The following is a 13475-nucleotide window of genomic DNA, read 5'->3' as shown; positions in this document are numbered from 1 at the left end:
ATGGAATGAATGCTAAAGGCCACCATGATGGGCCCCACCCTCAGGCAGGCCACCCCTTGGGAAACCACCCTCTTTGCTCCCACGTGCGCTACTGACTACCCAATCGGACCCTCCTCAACAGACACTAGGAGCGGTTGGAGGATGGGAGTCTCTGTGCACAACAGCCCAGTCAGCAGTCGACAGGTGGGAAGAGGAGGAAGGGAAGGAAGCATCAGAAGAGCTGGCCCAGGAGCTCCCTCCAAGACAGGAATGTCATGGAGGATTTGCATTCGCTTGGAAGCTCTCTGGGGTTGTCTTCCTGTCTTCTCCCCGGGAGCTTCTGTGGCCATCTCTTCTTAAACCCTATCTCTTGGAAGATGAGCCCCCACAGTCACACTGCATCGGTGAAACCCATGCATTTCGATAGGATCCCCATACAAGAGTTTGCAGAGATCCAGCCTAAGCACAGAATCCTCAAAGTGGGCCAAGGACATTCATGCCCTTTGGGCCACAGTACCTTAGGCTGTGTGGACTCTTTGAGTTGGGATTTGCTTGTCTAGAAAGAGAGGGGTCTTTCCCCTAGCAAATTGGATGGATCCATTAAAGAACCATTCTAGCACGCAATTGGAGATCTGGGAACCTCTCTTCAGAGATGGTGCTCCTGTCGCCATGCCTAGAGAATTTCCAAATGCCTCGATTCTCCACGCATGTTTGTTCTTCATGTCTTTCTTTAATACATGGAGCTTGTTCAATAAAGGTTGGTGCACAGGTGTGTCTCCTTTGTACGGTTCTGCTTGTCCTGGTTATGCTGGTGAGCTAAACTTGACCCTCTTGGCCAGTCACAAGACAGCAGGTTCTTTGGGAACACTATTCCTCTCCCTCCCTACGTCTGGCACGACATCGTGGAAATTAAGGTGGCCATACACCCACAAAGAAGTAGGAGCAGATTCAACATACTGACCTGACTTGGGAATTCTTGCCAAAGAAACCTGAACCCTCAGATCCCTTTTCTGGTCCATGACAACATCAGAGCATTTCTTCCTCCACAGGATACCTCTCAAGACCCTTACATCTCTCTGACAACACCCAGAGCTCCCAAGGGCACAGACTTGAAACCTCCACATGACACAAACCTGGGATCTCTCGGTGCCTTTCAATTTCCATGTGGGAGTGGAAGGTTCACTGTCTCCTGATGCTAGTGATCCATCTCCAGAGATGTTCTCCTCAGCCGCCAGTGCCTGCCCCGAAGCTCTCTGCAGGAACAATCAGAGCTCATGGTCCAAAGGACGTTGAGACACCCACTTCCATGACTGGTTTCCCTAATTACAGTGCCGCTGATTTGACAACCTCTGCCTCTCCAATGTCGGCATGAAGGGTTCTGAGGTAGTATAAAATAATGAACAACAGAAGGAGTTCGTGTCATGGTGCATCAAAACCGAATCTGACTAGGAACCATGAAGTTGCGGGTTCCACCCCTGGCCTCGCCCGGTGGGTTAAGGATCGGGTGTTGATGTGAGCTGCGGTGTAGGTTGCCATCACGGCGGGGATCTGGCATTGTTGTGGCACTGGCATAGGCCAGGGACCCCTAGCCTGATTGGACCCCTAGCCTGGGAATCTCCCGATGCCATGGATGCGGCCCTCAGAAGTCCAAAGTCAGTCAAAAATAATGGAAGAAGTGGGAGCACCTCGTTTCCACAATGCAACTTTTGTATCAGTGTCCCTGAGAAGACTCATGCCAATAGGACATCTGAGGAGGGAGTGGGGTGGATTGGGAGCTTGGGGTGAAGGGATGCAAAGGATTGGCTTTGGTGTGGATTAGCAATGAGATCCTTCTGTGTAGCACTGGGAACTTGTGATGGAGCATGCTCATGGGAGCAACTAGAATGTGTACATGTGTGTGTACCTGGGTCACCATGCTGTACAGTAGCAAAACCATTGTCTTGGGGGAAGAACAATTCAAAACCAACCAAACACGAAACCCCCACAAATACTACATCTGAGCTATGCGTGAGAATCTTGTAACAAATTGCAGGAGTGGCTGAAGAAGGGGAGGAAGCAACAAGCAAGCCTGGCCTTCCTGAATGCCTGGGTACAATGGGTGTCTCAGCAATCTTCTCATATGAAGGTCTTGTTTGAAAACCCTTGAAATGTTTCTTCAGTATAAACGCTCCAATAGAGAGCCCTATTCCCATGGTGCTCAGTTGTGCAGTGCCCCATCCAGAGTTTCTTCCTACAAAGCTCACCATGGCATTGCAGGAGATACTCTCGCCTCAGCTTCTCACCCTCTTTGGAGTCCATGTTCCTTTGCAAGGGGCAAGAAGCTTCGGAAGCACCCACACAAGTCCTTTTTCTCAATCTGCAACAATCCTTTCAACCTCTCCTTCCTTGCCCAACACCCTAACAGCAGGAGGAATTGTAGTTCTGCTACTGCACACAGGGACTCTTGCCTCCCAAGAGATTTGCTTGCAGTCCTGGGAGGTTTTCACCCCTCACCTCCCTTGATGATGTTCCCGAGACCTCGCCTCTCACCACACAAGATGGACATATGCATTCCTATCACTTGCATCGTGATAAGCTGACCTTACCTCCCAATCTGAACGTTTCTTCAGGTGTGTTTCCATTTGGCTGTGTCAGGGATGCTACGTTGATTCCCATGCAGACAGCACCATAGGCAAGGACGAGCCTTGATCCTCAAGAGCAAGGGTATGGGATGCACACAGGAAATGCACCAGCTTTCAAGCAGGGCTTGCTGGGGAGGACTTTGATGCGAGTGGGTTTGGACACGTGGAGACTGGACATTGGTGGATAAAAAGCTGGCACTGTGTCAAAGGGCACACCCACATCACGGGCAGTTGATGTTTTCACACCTACAAAAGCCAGCAATTCCCATCATGGCTCAGCAGACATCAACCCCCCTAGGATCTCTGAGGATGCACACTCCATGCCAGCCTCCTTCAGTAGAATAAGGATCCGGGGTTGCCCTGAGCTGTGCTGTAGGTCCCAGACGCAGCTTGGATCCCACATTGCTCTGGCTATTGCAGAGGCCTGCTCGTGCAGGTCTGATGTGACTCATAGCCTAGGAGCATCCACAGGCAGCACGTGTGTCCCCCAAAGGAGAAAGCAATTAAAACAAGAGACCCCCCCCACACACACACATCTGGTTCTTTCACATAAGGAAAGAGAAGATTTTGTCTTCTCCTCCCTTACTTCTGTCCTTAACCACATAAAGCTCAAAGACGCAATAGTATCTCTTGGCTCTTCCATTGCCATTTCATCCAAAGAGCCTACAGATTTGGGGTCCCTTTGCCATTTTCTTTTGGGTTGGACCAAAAGGCACCTTTCGGTCTCCACTCCAAGTTCTCATCCCCTCAGGAACTGCCCACTCCCTGTAGCCTAATATGGTACACTTATGGGCGAGTCTTGCCAGATGCATGCTGATTCCGAGGGAAAGGTAAACTTCAGATACACAGGGAAAGTACTTGCAGTAAAGATATGTCCAATATGGTGCATGGGACACAGGTCAGGCTAAATGCAGGCCCTGTGTATGGGAAATGAAAAACTCAAATGGAGCTGCACATTTACTATTCATATTGTATGGCTTTGAGCACTCTGCCCTTTCAGTACATTGAATTTCAAGAGAATTGAGGAACTCCCATGTTAAAAATGCATCCAGTAACAGAGGAGCCACGATATCAGTAGGAAGGCAACAAAAGTAAAGACACTCTGTTCTACAAGGACGCAATTTAAGTTTCTCGTTTCCTTTTTTACTCTTTCTCCAGAGGAACACTTTGATCTTACAAGAGGTTAGGTTTTCCACTGCAGTTGATTTACAATGTTTTGTCTACTTCTGCTGCGTACCCAAAGGACCATGTCCTACAGACAGATGTATGTATATATGATATATGATACATATATATCTATATAGGATACATATGTAATCACTTTCTCACATTATCCCCCAACCTGTTCCATCACAAGTCCAAGATGGAGTTCCCTGTGCACATGGTACATTTCAACCAGAGACAAAGGAATACTACCTGCAAAGGCAAACGGATGGCATTCAAAGTTGCTTGCCCAAAAGATCTCTGAAAAGATGGGAATGAAACAGGTATCTCTGATCCCTGGTGGGAACGAGGACTGAGTGGAGAGGGGAAAGAGGGGAGAGGAGGACTCAGCACTCCATATGCTATTAGACACACGTGGACTGTGATCCCTGAGAAGGGAGGATTTGTTGAAAATGTTACATTCAAACATTTAACAGGGAAAAGTTCCAAGACGTACCAGCAATGTCATCATACGGGAAACACGTCAGACTGATCTTTGGTCTTGGACACGTGGGCTGTGCAGCAGCTTTTTGGAGAGGCTGGGCCTTTCCAGCACAAGGGAACCTGAAGAAGGTGAGTCCTGCTGGATGCTGGTTGGCACACAAGGACGGTTTCCTTAGGAAAGAAGGACACACACCAATCACAAATGGTGGGTCTGCTGAGAGAAGCCAAACCATAAACATTGGGTTCCAGGTGGCCATGAAAACCCAAGTGGTTATCAGATGATAAATGGTTAATTTTGTTCAGAAAGTGTGGCCTCTGTGGAAGGGAGCCTGGAGCCAGGATGGAAGCTGAGGGGGTTGAAGGACAACAAACAAGTTGATGAATAACAAAGGGAAAGGGAACATCAAGACAAACCTTGGTGCTGTGACTCTGAAAACCAACACATACTTTGCCTGACAAGGCAATCGACAATTGTCTGGCCCCTGCATAAGGTGGAAGAAACGTCTGGTTCTTGCCTCCCTGCAGAGGCCAGCATGGAATGGCACCCCACCCCCACCCAGGCTCACCTGCCCTCGGCCCCTCCCCCACTGCAGAATGACTGGAGGCCCGCATTCTACTGTTGAGATTCAAACTTGGGCTCCTTTACTTGCGTCCTGAGCATCTGTTGGGGCAGGTCCCTCGCTGGGTCCTGCTCTTGACTGTCCACGTTGAGGCCACCAGCCCGTGGTGGTCCAGGCCCATGCCTGTGGGAATGGCTTCAGAAGGCGGTAAGCCTCTAGACAGGGGCTGTTTTCCAAGAGAAAGGGCCTCCCTCAAATCCCTGGGTTTCCGTTGGGACCCTTCACTGTGGACATGGTGTTGGACGGAAGGAGAGGAAGGCGATAGCACTGCACCCCAGGGACATCTCAGCTGGGGAGCCTGTAGAAACCTGAGGCTGCCCTGGGGAGGACAGCTGCTTGGAGGTGGTTCAAGAGGCCTTGCTCTAGTTGGGGAGGCGGGATGACAGCAGGCAGGTTGGCGGTTTCTAGAAGGGAGACAAGCCACTTGGAACGTGTGTGTAGCCAGTGTCCTGTGGCTGGCCCTGGGTGGGTCATGGGGAAAGCCTAGCCCCGCCTTGTGGTCCTCAGGCATCTGAAGCTCGCCTCACCAGACCTCTCTAAGGGATTGGAACTGGCGCATACTCTGGCTAATGGGGGCGTGGAATGGGAGGGTATAGTCAGAAAACGATTCAGTGCTGGTGGGTGTTGTCTGTGGCCACATGCTCAGGAAAGGGTCTTCTCTGAGCTGGGCAGGATGTGACTCTCGCTGCCACGGCCCAGAACGTTTCCCACCATCCCGCCCAGAACTCACTTCTCAGGTCAGGAAACTGTGGCCTTGGATCCCACAAGGGGTGGGCAACCAGGTGACTTCACCCAAGCTAGGACTCGTGGGCCTGAGGTGTTCTGTATTGGTTTCCCTTTTGTGGAAATACGTCTCTGCAGACATGGCACAGCGTGTCAGGTGGCTCACGGCAGAAGCTGAGGCCTGGCTTTGAGATGAAGAGTGTGTTCCTATTTCAAGTCACTACTACTACATGTGGAGAGAGGCTGGTGCAGGTGGAATGCCTAGGAAGGCTGCTTCCTTTGTAAAGGTGGGGGGGTGAAGCAGTGTATCACAGAAGCAGGAAGATGATCTAGTCTGCTACTCTGAAACATCCAAGGACACCTGTGGAGGTCAATTCGGTGCCTCGTGGTATGTACCTCCTTCTCCTGAATGGGCGGTTTTCTCACAATGGCACCTGACTCCTGCCTGCTTCTCAGTTTGTCCTCACTTTCCATTATTGGGAGCTGGAAGGGGAAGGACCCCAGGTAGCCTCTACTCCGATGACGCATGTCACATGAGCCGCCCTGGGCCCGTGCTCATCTTCGGAAGCCAACCCTGGATGGGAAGTGTCAAAAATGCAGGGGACACACACCGACTTCTCAGACTTCTCTCTGAGGAGCAGAACTGCATGTTGGGAGGGATTCAGGGCCATCGGGATGGGGTGGCACACCTTAGCCCCTGTGAAGTGTCCACTCTGGGTGGTTCGGAGAGGCAGGTGCATGCTTGGTGGGGCTGTTCTGTGTTTGTCTAAGGGTTCTGTGTCCAGAGCGAACTTCACAGCCTTTGAGAGGTGTTGTGTGAGGTCAGGACAGAATGACAGAACAGATGTGTGCTGAGCATCCCGAGAGGAAGGGTTGAGGAGGATGTGAGGCCCTTCGACTTTAGACAGTGGAGGTCCATCAAAGGCCTCACGGTGCCTGGAAGGACCTTGGAGAAGGCCCTTACCTGCCAGTGACCTTGCTGAGGGGCATGCTCAGAGTAGATGGCCTCTCAGGTCCAGGACGTGGGGACAGCCTGTGAGGACGAGGTGTCAGGGAGCTCCTCAGGGAGGCTCTCCAATCCCTGCTGCTGAGCTGAGCATTTCTCGGTAGACAGGGGCAGGGAACTTGGTGTGGGGGATCAAGGTCACCAGGGAAGTCATTCTCAACCACAGGTCAGACCATGAAAATCCCCCCACGACATCTGCACAACACACAGCTTCCTCGGGCCAAATGCCCTCTCGCACTGAAGTCAGAACATGAAAATCCCTCCATGACATCTGCACAACACACAGGTTCCTCGGGCCAAATGCCCTCTCCCACTGAAGTCAGAACATGAAAATCCCTCCACGACATCTGCACAACACACAGGTTCCTCGGGCCAAATGCCCTCTCCCACTGAGGTGTGCCCTCTGAGTCCCCAGAGAGCTTCCGTCCATTTCACCCATTCTCCTCTTCCATTCACCCCTTTCCTTTCTCTCCACAGCATCTCCACTGCTGGGCACGGATGTGGTCATGCACCCTGGGGCCTCACGCTCCTATCCTCCCCCCACTCCTGGCTCCCAACCCCAGCCAGCTTGGGAGCAGCACCTGCCACCGCCCATGGCCCCATTACTCCTGCCTGGCAGCACCCTATTGCAGCCACCTCACCCCATGACACCTCGGGTGACTCCTGCTGACCATGGCCCCATTGCCCCAGGGCTTGGCAACATCCCTGTCCCAGTCTGGTCAGGAGGGAGGTCAGCATTGCCCCACCAATCTCAGGCCTTTGGGCGTCCTCAGGCCCCACTCAATGGGAATGCTTCCAGGGCCCTCATGGGGAGTGCTTGGTGTCCTGCACCGCTTTGCATAGCAAGCCCTGTGGGGGACAGTCGGGTGGCTGCCCCGGCTATTGCAACAGCTCAGGCTGGCAAGGGAGACTTGGCCCCAGGCCTTCCTCCTCAAGCTGCACCGCCAGCTGCCCAGATGGCCTTCATCCTGCCCCCAGGGACCTCTGGGCCGTGGCCACATGGCACCTCTGGGGCAGGCAGCCTGCACGCCCCCCAGCACAGTGGCCCTCAGGAGGACACCTCTCACCATGAGAGCGTCTATCAGAATTTCCGACGCTGGCAGCGCTTCAAGTCCCTGGCCCACAGCCACCTGCCCCAGAGCCCTGATGCGGAAGCTCTCTCCTGCTTTCTCATGTAAGTGACCTCTCAGGCCCTCATTAGCTCAGCTGGAGCCTTCGCATATACAGGACCTTGGCATGGCCTCCCTGCTTAGGTTTCCAGGCATCCTTTCACCTCGAGAGAAGGAGGGTTGACAGCAATGTCCATGCTATGAGGAGGCACGTCTGCACTCAGATGTGTCCCACGTCCAGTGCATGACATCCCGTCCGTGCCTTAGCTCAGCTACCACCACCATGCAAGACCAGTTGTCTCACTTTCTGCACTGCCATGATAACATTGAGTGCAGGAGAGCAGTCCGAGAGGGTCCTGCTCGGATGTGAGGAGCCAGAGTTTGAATGGGACCTGCTTCTCTAGTGCTACCTCCTTTCAACATGGACCTGGGCCTATGGCAGCCAGTGGGTATCACTTCAGATAAGGCTTAGGACATTCACGCCCAGGACAGAGCATTCTGCATGCCCGGTCCTTGTTGTTCTGAAGAAGTCCAGTGTGAACGGGGAGGTGGTCGAGCTGTCCTAAGGGCAATGGTCTTTCCTCCTAGAGTGGTGAGCCTGGCAGGAACATCCCTTCTAGACCCGAGGTCCCTCCGAAAAGGGGGACTAGGCCATCTAGTGCAGAAACCTGGGCAGAAGAATCCTTGGAATTCTCAAACCTGTTAGCAGGTAGACTGGTGCCTTCCCTCCCTCATTGATGGGGCTGCATTTTATATGAGATGGCAACCCCCCCAGTCAGAGTGTCCCAGCTATAGCCAGGGAGTGGACAATCATCCTCTGGTGAGTGGGAGGTGGTGGCACCAGGCACCAGGAAGGCTTGACTTTGCTCTCCAGAGAACCTTGTCTCCCCCCCTTGAGCCTGGGTTTGGCAGGGGTGGGGCCCATGGAGGCCTTGGAGCTGGGTGGGGTTGGGCAGTTGGGGGCTGGGCTGTACCAAGAGACTGACCCTGAGGGCTTACAGCCCAGTGCTTCGCACCCTGGCTCGCCTGAAGCCCACCATGATGCTGGAGGAGGGAATGTGGCAGACCATGCAGGAATGGCAGCACATGAGCACCGTTGAGAGGATGGCCTTTTATGAAATGGCAGCAAAGTGAGTCAGGGTCCTGGGCCATGGGCGACATGGTGGGGTGGGTGGTGGGTGATGGGCAGGCCCCAGGGCAGGATCTGGCTCTGGTGCTAGCAATCAGAGAGGATGCAAGAGGAGGCTGGCACCTGACACCTCCTGTTCCCTGAATCCCCAACCCCTATTGGCCTCCAGAATCCCCTCTGCCACCTGGAGAGCTTGGCTCTTCCAGCCTGCCTGTCCCAGGAGCTCTGCCCTACCGTGATGCTGATGTGGGGAGGCCTCAGGATGGCCTTGGGGAGCACGGCAGCCCAGGAGGGGGTCCCCTGAAGGCATGGGGGCTGTGCAGGGGTGAGGACTCCACCCAGAAGCCTGGCACCCCTTCATGCTGGGTGCCTGGCCGTCACGGACCTAGCGTGTGGTAGGCCTCTCCTCATCAGTGGTGGCTGGAATGGGCAACCGGCCATCCTTGGGGAAGCCCATGGGTCTCTGGCCCTCCCTGTCATTTCTGCATGTGAACCTCCTAGTTTCCAAACAAAACCAAAGGAGCAGCTAGCTCTCAGTGGCAAGAGATGCCTCACCTCTAAGGGTAGGATCCCCACTCCAGCCTGTGCTGGGCCCTGTCTCATGTGTGCTTTCCCGCAATCTCACTCCCAGCCCCAGGTTCTGGGTTCGGGCAAGGGCTCTGTGGGTATACGTGCCTGACCAGGCCACTGGCCATCTCCATTGTTTGGGTCAGACAAGGTCCAGGGGCACATGAGCAGGGGCCCCCACTGCCCACCATGTGTCCCTAAGCCTGGTCCCAGAGATTGACCTGGGTCTCTGCTGGGCCATGCCCTCCAGCTCCAGGGCTGGTCAGGCAGGAGGAGGCCCAGATCCTGGACCTGCGCCAGAGCAGCTCCCTACTGTGACAGCACCGCACAGGGCCCTGACAGCCCCAAGGACACCCTCTCCTCACCCCCTCGGTCCTGCTGCCCTCGGTGGGCTCCAGAGCCCAGGTGGTTTTCTCACTGAGGCCTGTCCCTCAACACCCCCCAGGTTCATGCAATTTGAGGCAGAAGTTGAGATCAGGATTGGGAACGTGACCTGCACAACACGGGCACAGGGCATGCCACCTCCAGCTCCACCAAAGCTGGCTCCTCAGGAACCCACATCCCGCAAAAGGCGCACTCAGTCTGTGAATCGCCTTCCACCTGGAGGTCAAGGCACAGGTAAGAGAGGCCTAGGCATGGTCCCTGTTCCCAGATTGGTCCTTTTCCCTCAAAGGCGGAATTGGTCTTTCTGCATGGATAGCACCCGAGGGGGTCTCAGTCACCACTTTCCTCTCTGGGGTGTGGACCTGTTCCATTTAGAACCTCATCACCCTCCTCCCTGTCTAAGGGGCCCCTGTGAAATCTGCCTAACAAGTGTGCTGGTGGGGAGACCCTTGATCATTAGATGTTCCACATGTTCTCACACCTGACTTTACCTGTCCCTGACTTGAATCTGGCCTCCCACAAAACCTGAGGCTCTGGCTGCTCTTCCCTCTTCCCACATGCATATCCATTGCCCCACAACAATGCCCTCCCCTGTGCCTGCTCAGGGGTCAGCATCTGGGCGCTGGGTCCCCTCACTTGCCCTTCCTCCTGCTCTGCCTCAGCCTGTGCTCCAAGGAAACACGGCCCCAGGGTCCAGCACACCCACCCAAGGCCACGCAGAGCCTGGCAGCTGCTGGAGAACAAGGCCCCCAAGGAGATTCCCCCTGAGGCTCGCAGGGAGCATGGGGACATCCTGCAGGCACTGGTGGGTCCTGGCCCCTCAGCCACAGGGGAGTCAGTTATGGAATGTCGAGAGGATGGATATGAGCTGCCACAGGACGAGGACGGCTGCTTCCCAGACCCGGATCTCCTCAGCTACGTGGACAAGCTGTGTTCCCAGGAGGACTTTGACACCAAGGTGGGCTGGGCCTGGAGTCTGAGACTCCAGGATTCCAGGGAGAGATGCTCTTAGCACCCTAGTTCTGGCTTTGGCCCAGGATAATGGGATTTAGGCTCTGGTCCTTGACCCTGACATCTGTGTGTCTTCCTGTGTGTCTGAGTGTACTTTGGTGCATAGGATGTGTATATGTGGATGTGTTAGTTGTACTTGTGTGTGTCTCTCTCTTTGTAGGCCTTTGTGTGTCTGTGTCGGTGCCTATGTGTTGGTGCTTTGGAGCACATGTGTCTGCATGTACACCTGCTTGTGAGCTTTACGTAAGAGTAGACAATACCTGTGGGAGTTTGAAAGCTCCCCCTTTGTGAGGGGGGCTCTGGATTGGCCTCTGCTAGTCACGTTTTTCCCAGACCTTCCTGCCTCCCAGGGCACTCCTGCCAAGGCTGCTAACAGTTTCTTCCTTCCATTCCAGGTGGAGGCGGTCATTCACCCCCGATTCCTGGCAGAGTTGCTTTCCCCAGAACCAGAGCTGGATCTCTCGGGCCTGGCAGAGGAGCTGGAGCAGGAGGAAGGACTCTCCCCTGAAGAGGTGGCCATGGGAGGGACTGACACTTGGGAGACTGGGGGCAGGGGGGGTAGCCATGTGACCCTGGAAATCCAGGAGGAAAGGACCCAGGTCAGCCAGGGCCGAGGAGGGTCCTAGAGCAGGAGGCCCTGAAGGCTCTGTCCCTCCCTCCCCTGATGGAGAGGCCCTGCACCCGGGAGGCTGCCCAGGTGGGTGCAGGGCAGGAGGAATGGAAGGGGAGGAGGGGAGCCGGGGACAAGGCAAGGACCTTGCTGGGGAGAAGGTGCAGGAGGAAGGCAGGAGTGCCACAGGCTCTGTCTGTGGATGTGAGTCCCATCTCATCTCCCCCTGCCCATAAGCCCTGGAACTCCCTGGAGGGTGCTGAGCTTTCACTGTCCACCTCTCTCCCACCAGCTAGTGCAGACACAAGTCCTGGCCTCAGAGGAGGACGACGGGGTGCCAGCCCCCCCCAATCACAGTGTACCCCATCTGGACTCAAGACCTTCAGAGTCTTTGGCCCGACAAGATGCACAGAGGAACGAGCAAGGCTCACAGGCCGTGGTCAGAGATGAAACCTGTACACCCCAGATGGATTTCCATGGCCATGTAAGGCACCCCCAAACAGACAGGGGCCTGTTCAGGCACAAAGGCTCTGTGCCCTCTCCAGGATATCAGGAACCCACTCAGGCTGGAACAGCACAGCCATTTCCTCATTAGGGCACAAAGTGCTCAGGCCCTCCATCAGGACCCAGGGCCAGCAAGGTTCTCAGGGAGGCCTCTCCTCTTAGTGAAGCCCCAGGGCTGGGTCACAGGTTCAGTGAGGATGAGGAGGAGCTCCCCAGCCTGGCCTTCCTCTTGGGCCTTCACCACAGCCTGCTGCCCTGGGGGCTGCCACAGAGCCCTGTCCCTGCCTCGGGTCTTGTCTGCACTGCAGGGAGAGGGCCCAGCAAGCTTCCCAGGCCCCATTTCCCCAGAGAATGGGCCTCAGCTCAGGCCCCCTGGAAGCTGCCAAGTCTAGAAAGCGGGCTCAGTGTGGAGGCCTGGCTGCTGCTGAGGACCTGGCCAGGCCTAGGGCTGACCTGCGAGGCTCTGGGAGGCACACCCTGGCTCTGGGGCTGGTTGACCCTTCCCAGCCCAAAAGGAGCAGGTGTGACCCATGTGTCACACGGAGGAGGAGGAAGTGGCACTGCAGCCTGTAGGGAACGGTGGGCCAGCCTTCCAGCGCCAGTCCAACTGGGCAGCCCCCATGGAAGCCTTGGGATCCTCCAGGACCTAGCAACCATCCTGGCTGCCATAGGGGTGGGGAGGAAGGACAGAATGACCAGAGCCAGGAGGGGGTGTGGGTGGGTGGGGTTAGGTGGTGGGGACTTGGGTCTGGGTGTGTGTGGGTGGGCACAGTAGCTCCTTTGCGATGGGGGATGTAAAACATGGATAAAATCGTTCTGTTGTGAAATGCACTTGGTCCACTGTCGTCTTGCATGTGCCTGTGTCCTCAGAGACGGGTCCTCCGAAGACAGAGAGGGGATCTGAGAGGAACAAAGCATGTGTGAGATCCCAGGCAGTCTGGATCCACAGGTGAATGACTAAGTCTTTCCTCCACAGAGACAACGATGCCCAGGCTGCTCCTGGGAGTACACAGCTCTCACTAGCCCCAGGGACAGCCTCATCATCCCTGTCTCTCCAGCCTGCTGGGCTAGGGGCCCTCTGGGGCATCGGTTCCATGCTCTGCATCCCGGAACACTCTGGGGATAGAGAGCTGTTTTTGTGCCGTTCAGCCCTCTGGACACTCACCAGTCGTGAGAATGGAGGCTGGAGGCAGCCCTTACCTCTAGAGAGTTTCTCTCTGCCTCTCTGAAGTGGCCACGTGACAGGCTGGGGAGATCCTCCACTCCTCCAGGGTGTCCTGTGTGGTTTGCCTGGTCAGAGAAGAAAAGGCTTGGCTGTAAGAATAGGACTTTCTGCTTCAGTGTCTTGTGGGTGGGGGAGCATCCTATCGTCTTAGTTGTGTTGTTGCAATGTTCAAAATGGTGGAGGCAGCAGCCTCTTCGCCCCAGTGAGGACCAAACAATGGGGGGAATGAGTGACTCAAATTTCTTGTCCCGTTAATGTATTGGGGGGAGACTTAGATCATGTCCAGCCCACTGGCTTCCACCCCCAGGAAGTTTTTGATAAAGGAAGTCCTAAGACCTTA

At 55.1% G+C, this 13475-nt stretch overlaps 1 protein-coding gene across 1 annotated transcript; it reads left to right on the top strand.

The window, feature by feature from the left end:
- Positions 1-7402: 7402 nt before the first annotated feature.
- Positions 7403-13152, top strand: LOC146396325 (NUT family member 2G-like). The gene is made up of 6 exons (XM_084995472.1): positions 7403-7770; positions 8707-8835; positions 9847-9934; positions 10432-10743; positions 11192-11354; positions 13142-13152. The coding sequence occupies exons 1-6, from the start codon at positions 7403-7405 to the stop codon at positions 13150-13152; spliced, it is 1071 nt and encodes a 356-aa protein (XP_084851598.1).
- The last annotated feature ends 323 nt before the right edge of the window (positions 13153-13475 follow it).

The sequence above is a fragment of the Sus scrofa genome, chromosome 14, assembly GCF_054392235.1.
Source record: "Sus scrofa isolate SSC_HxYL_T2T_F1_AM1 chromosome 14, Sscrofa_HxYL_maternal_Yorkshire_Landrace_v2.0, whole genome shotgun sequence".
Taxonomy (NCBI): Eukaryota; Metazoa; Chordata; class Mammalia; order Artiodactyla; family Suidae; genus Sus; species Sus scrofa.
Note: the sequence above shows the minus strand (reverse complement) of the source record. Positions and strands in the feature narration are given on the sequence as shown.

Coding starts and splice junctions, on each gene's coding strand:
- LOC146396325 (XM_084995472.1), top strand. CDS start 7,403: ATGGGGAGTGCTTGGTGTCCTGCACCGCTTTGCATAGCAAGCCCTGTG. Junction 9,935..10,431: donor GCATGCCACCTCCAGCTCCA/CCAAAGCTGGCT, acceptor ACTTGCCCTTCC/TCCTGCTCTGCCTCAGCCTG. Junction 10,744..11,191: donor AGGAGGACTTTGACACCAAG/GTGGGCTGGGCC, acceptor CTTCCATTCCAG/GTGGAGGCGGTCATTCACCC.